Raw genomic sequence first — 5,056 nt, forward strand, 5'->3', positions numbered from 1 at the left:
AATGACACTTGAATAATGAAGTACGCTTCCTCAAGTACTTCACACCCTGCTTATCGGTCTGAATGAAATACACAAGCATAACTGTCTGTTAGCCTGAAAGAGTCACATTAGCATTAGGCCTGCTCCTCCTTTTTCCCCGGCGCACAGCAATTACGTGCAAACTACCAGTCCCATGATCCCCGGCGTCGTCAGGCAGGAAGAACGTGTGTTAGCAGGGGCTCACACTGATCCAAGTTAGGAGCTCTCAGCTGCTGGCCTTGGCCCATCATGTAAGTGCCTGCCGAGGTTTCTTTGCAGAGCGGTTGCAGAAATCCCCCCGTTTTCGTTGCGTGCAATTGAAAGGCCAGCCTTTGCACGGAGAACAAGTTACCCGACGCTCAAAGGCTCAGAGTGCATGAAGATCGCGGCTTGTATTTTGCACCTTTGTTGCAAGCAAGCCCGCTTGAAGCCTCACTGCGAGGGATAGATGGAAGGAGGGAGCGACAAGGAAAGCAAAGTCTTTTGTGCTTCCCCTTCCCCCAACCCAAAAGAGGAGATGTCTCTGCCAAAAGGAGGTAGGTGCTTTTTTTTTTCCTCAACCGATCCGTGCAAAACCTCGGAAATGCAGCCAGCGTTGCATAGCTTGCAAAGTGCACGGCTGCAGCTTCATCGTGGCCAATGCATTAAAAGTTTGATGGCTCGCGAGGGTCAGTTGCAATGCCTGTTTTAATGATCTGCCTTTTTGCAGAGTTTCTGGTAAGGCGATGCTCTCCTTAGACACTCGTACAGGCGCTATTTGCATTCGTGTTGTGCCACGATTATTAAAAGAAACGCCTTCTTTCCGCGTTGAGGAACTGCCTAGCCAGCAATGCAAAAGTGATTGTGCAATGGTATTGCTGTCCGCACCCGACTTATTCACGCGCACGAGGCGATTTTCTCTCGAACAATGTTCGATTGTTACGTCATGACGGCCTCGGCTTCGTTCTGCACATTTAGATTAGCTCGTACAACTTCTGACGTTGATGCATGCGAGGTGCATTAGATAACATGCAACTTTGGCCGACGGGTGAGTGTGCAAGTGCAATAGGGAAACAGGGACCTGACAGCCTGCTTGCATGCCATGTTGAGCATGCAACCATTTTTATTAGTTGCGCGTAATGGAAAATAATTCGGACGCTCTGTCATGCAAGCTTTGTTCCAGCAGTAATGCATAGGTAGAGGCTGCAAAAATAAGGGGCTAAATATAGTTTTGTTGCTGCAAACAGTTTAAGGCTTCAGATGTGTAGCACAAGTCTCAATGCGAAAATATCCACAAACCCTCAAGCCAAAAGCTGCAGAAAAAGTTGCAATTGTCTTATATTGTCAAAGAAATGGCATGCAAAAGTCGATTTTACCAACTTGAAGCTGCCCTAGGTTGCAGCTCTATATTGAAAGTACTTATTTTGAACTACATTTTAATACATTTAATAAATTATTTATTTGCCTTTCAAAATCAGACTAGTTTGCAAAAGCAAATTCATTAAAGTATATCAAAAACCTGTAGTATATAGCGCTCTTTAGCACTGGTGCGCATTTCAAACTTTTCTACCGATTACATTTTTGGAATGTATGCACCGAAAGAAGCATACCATGATCCCCGGCGTCGTCAGGCAGGAAGAACGTGTGTTAGCAGGGGCTCACACTGATCCAAGTTAGGAGCTCTCAGCTGCTGGCCTTGGCCCATCATGTAAGTGCCTGCCGAGGTTTCTTTGCAGAGCGGTTGCAGAAATCCCCCCGTTTTCGTTGCGTGCAATTGAAAGGCCAGCCTTTGCACGGAGAACAAGTTACCCGACGCTCAAAGGCTCAGAGTGCATGAAGATCGCGGCTTGTATTTTGCACCTTTGTTGCAAGCAAGCCCGCTTGAAGCCTCACTGCGAGGGATAGATGGAAGGAGGGAGCGACAAGGAAAGCAAAGTCTTTTGTGCTTCCCCTTCCCCCAACCCAAAAGAGGAGATGTCTCTGCCAAAAGGAGGTAGGTGCTTTTTTTTTTCCTCAACCGATCCGTGCAAAACCTCGGAAATGCAGCCAGCGTTGCATAGCTTGCAAAGTGCACGGCTGCAGCTTCATCGTGGCCAATGCATTAAAAGTTTGATGGCTCGCGAGGGTCAGTTGCAATGCCTGTTTTAATGATCTGCCTTTTTGCAGAGTTTCTGGTAAGGCGATGCTCTCCTTAGACACTCGTACAGGCGCTATTTGCATTCGTGTTGTGCCACGATTATTAAAAGAAACGCCTTCTTTCCGCGTTGAGGAACTGCCTAGCCAGCAATGCAAAAGTGATTGTGCAATGGTATTGCTGTCCGCACCCGACTTATTCACGCGCACGAGGCGATTTTCTCTCGAACAATGTTCGATTGTTACGTCATGACGGCCTCGGCGTCGTTCTGCACCTTTAGATTAGTTAGTACAACTTCTGGCGTTGATGCATGCGAGGTGCATTAGATAACATGAAACTTTGGCCGACGGGTGAGTGTGCAAGTGCAATGGGGAAACAGGGAACTGACAGCCTGCTTGCATGCCATGTTAAGCATGCAACAATTTTTATTAGTTGCTGTAATGGAAAATTATTCGGACGCTCTGCCATGCAAGCTTTGTTCCAGCAGTAATGCATAGGTAGAGGCTGCAAAAATAAGGGGCTAAATATAGTTTTGTTGCTGCAAACAGTTTAAGGCTTCAGATGTGTAGCACAAGTCTCAATGCGAAAATATCCACAAACCCTCAAGCCAAAAGCTGCAGAAAAAGTTGCAATTGTCTTATATTGTCAAAGAAATGGCATGCAAAAGTCGATTTTACCAACTTGAAGCTGCCCTAGGTTGCAGCTCTATATTGAAAGTACTTATTTTGAACTACATTTTAATACATTTAATAAATTATTTATTTGCCTTTCAAAATCAGACTAGTTTGCAAAAGCAAATTCATTAAAGTATATCAAAAACCTGTAGTATATAGCGCTCTTTAGCACTGGTGCGCATTTCAAACTTTTCTACCGATTACATTTTTGGAATGTATGCACCGAAAGAAGCATAATAATAATAATTCTGACAAAAACACAGGGTTCCCCGCACTGCATGCTTAGACCCCTTAATTTACAATCCATGGAGCCTTATGAGCAACATATCTAGTATCCCTGCTTTTTCACGGAAGTACTGTATAGAGCCTGTGTGTGAGGTTTCTCGCACCTTTGGCTGAATTGACATACATGCACAAGCCCAAATTAAAGCTATGGCAGCAGCTGTTATACTGGGTCCATTCCTATCCATGCACTGACCGCAGTTGAGAGGCAGACTGCAGCACAGGAGCATTTAAATTCTGAGAACAGAACACTCATGGATCATATATTAGTAGGCGTGGCTGAAGAATGTCTTATTCTTACGCCCTAATGAGGTGATTTTGCATCGTTGAAAGAGCAGTAATTGTGTTGTTGTGTAACAGTGACACACCTGAGGAACATTTGAGGAACTAAATCCTTATGAACCAACCCCTTCGCCATGCAAACAAACACAGCTTTACCTTTGCACGAGGAGCAATGGATTATGAAGGGCAATGTTTAAGGGCTGCTTGCTATTTGCTTTATAGTGCAACTAGTTTAAACTTAAATATAAATGTATTGAATGGGTACTCCTTAAAGGGATAATTCACCCAATGTTCAGTGTTTTACTCACCCTCATGTACTTCCAAACCTGTATGCATTTCCTTCTTGTGTGGAAAAAAAAAAAAAAAAAATTTTGAAAAGTTGTTTCAGATTTTTGGACTGTTTTCACTTCTAAACATAGCTTGATCTGTGCATATTTCTCTCCTGATCCAGACGAGACAACTTTTTTACTAGAAATATAATATTTTAGTTGGAAGTTATTAATGATGGATTTGTTTATTACAAACACACAGCTTTTCACTTTACAAGATGTTAATTGATTGACTCGAGTTGTTGTAGATTATTGTGATATTTTATCGGCTGTTTGGACTCTCGTTCTGACGGCACCCATTCACTGCAGTAAAACCTTTATTTTGCGTGAACTATTCCTTTAAGAATTTATGCTTAATTTTCTTCCATGCGTATGCATGCTTATATTTTTGTTGTTATGATGCATACTTGAACACTAAAACTGCAATCTGAAGTGTCAAATACCTTAAAGCTGCATAGCTCATAATGAAAACTGAAAGTCAGATTCCAAAACTGATTCAAAACAATCACTTTTAAGAGGATGCACGTAGACTGTTTTAAAAGTTGGCATCTGTTTTCCTGGTTGGAAGTGATGTTTTGGAAGAGCAGCCCTACTTATGTCAGTGGGGGTCTATATTGTGCTTGTTGGCCCCTGGTTCATTGAGTTTGCACTGGCCCGGTAGCGCACACAGCAAATTGATGTCCCCGCCATGCGCAATTGTTACGTTTGTCATGCTAATAGACCACAGAGATACTAAATTCCCTTATTTGCAACAGCTCAATTGTTGGTGACCGTCCAGCCTTGCTGTGTTGTTTTGATGCAGTAGCATGAGGATTGTTTCAAGCATTGTGCAGCTGATCCCCCCAGGCCTTTCACTTTTTGGCTGTGTGCATGGAGAGCACAACCATGCCGTTCCATCTCTCCAGCATGCTTTTGCATGAATTTATGCATCCTGCAATTCAGGGTAGGGCTGCACGATAAATCGCATGCGATATTTAATGCGCATCTTGTGCAAAATCACATTCATATATGATCGTGGTTTTGCGCAGCTTGTCAGTGAACAACAGCTCTGTGTAGTAAATGCTACTCCATGTGAAAGCACGCACGTGATGGAGATTTACAGCTGATTACAGAACCGGCTTTACTGACAAGATGCGCATTAAATATCGCATGCGATTTATCGTGCAGCCCTTATTCAGGGCATGGAATCTCCACTATACTTCCATGCAAATCACAGTCTGCAAGTTGGCAAGCTTGCATTCCAGTCTCTGTATCAATGAAAGCAGGGCATTGCATGCGTTTTCTAAACAGCTAAGCTGTGTTTAATGGGGTAATGTCAAGCCTGGGAGTGTCCTCCTGCTGAATTGCTTGGGAGTGAC

At 43.6% G+C, this 5,056-nt stretch overlaps 1 protein-coding gene across 4 annotated transcripts in view; it reads left to right on the plus strand.

Annotated features, from left to right (window-relative positions):
* map2k6 (mitogen-activated protein kinase kinase 6) overlaps positions 1 to 5,056 on the plus strand; it is a 23,648-nt gene continuing 18,592 nt past the window's right edge. For 2 of the 4 annotated variants that reach the window (XM_016480325.1, XM_016480326.1), the window contains exon 1: positions 1 to 554. In XM_016480325.1, the coding sequence (XP_016335811.1) occupies positions 467 to 554 (88 nt within the window). In that variant the 5' untranslated portion in view covers positions 1 to 466. Of the gene's footprint in view, positions 555 to 1,612; positions 1,991 to 5,056 lie in introns of those variants that run through there. The other 2 variants (XM_016480324.1, XM_016480328.1) reach the window with 1 other exon arrangement.

Source organism: Sinocyclocheilus anshuiensis, unplaced genomic scaffold (genome assembly GCF_001515605.1).
Source record: "Sinocyclocheilus anshuiensis isolate Anshui unplaced genomic scaffold, SAMN03320099.WGS_v1.1 scaffold553, whole genome shotgun sequence".
NCBI lineage: Eukaryota > Metazoa > Chordata > Actinopteri > Cypriniformes > Cyprinidae > Sinocyclocheilus > Sinocyclocheilus anshuiensis.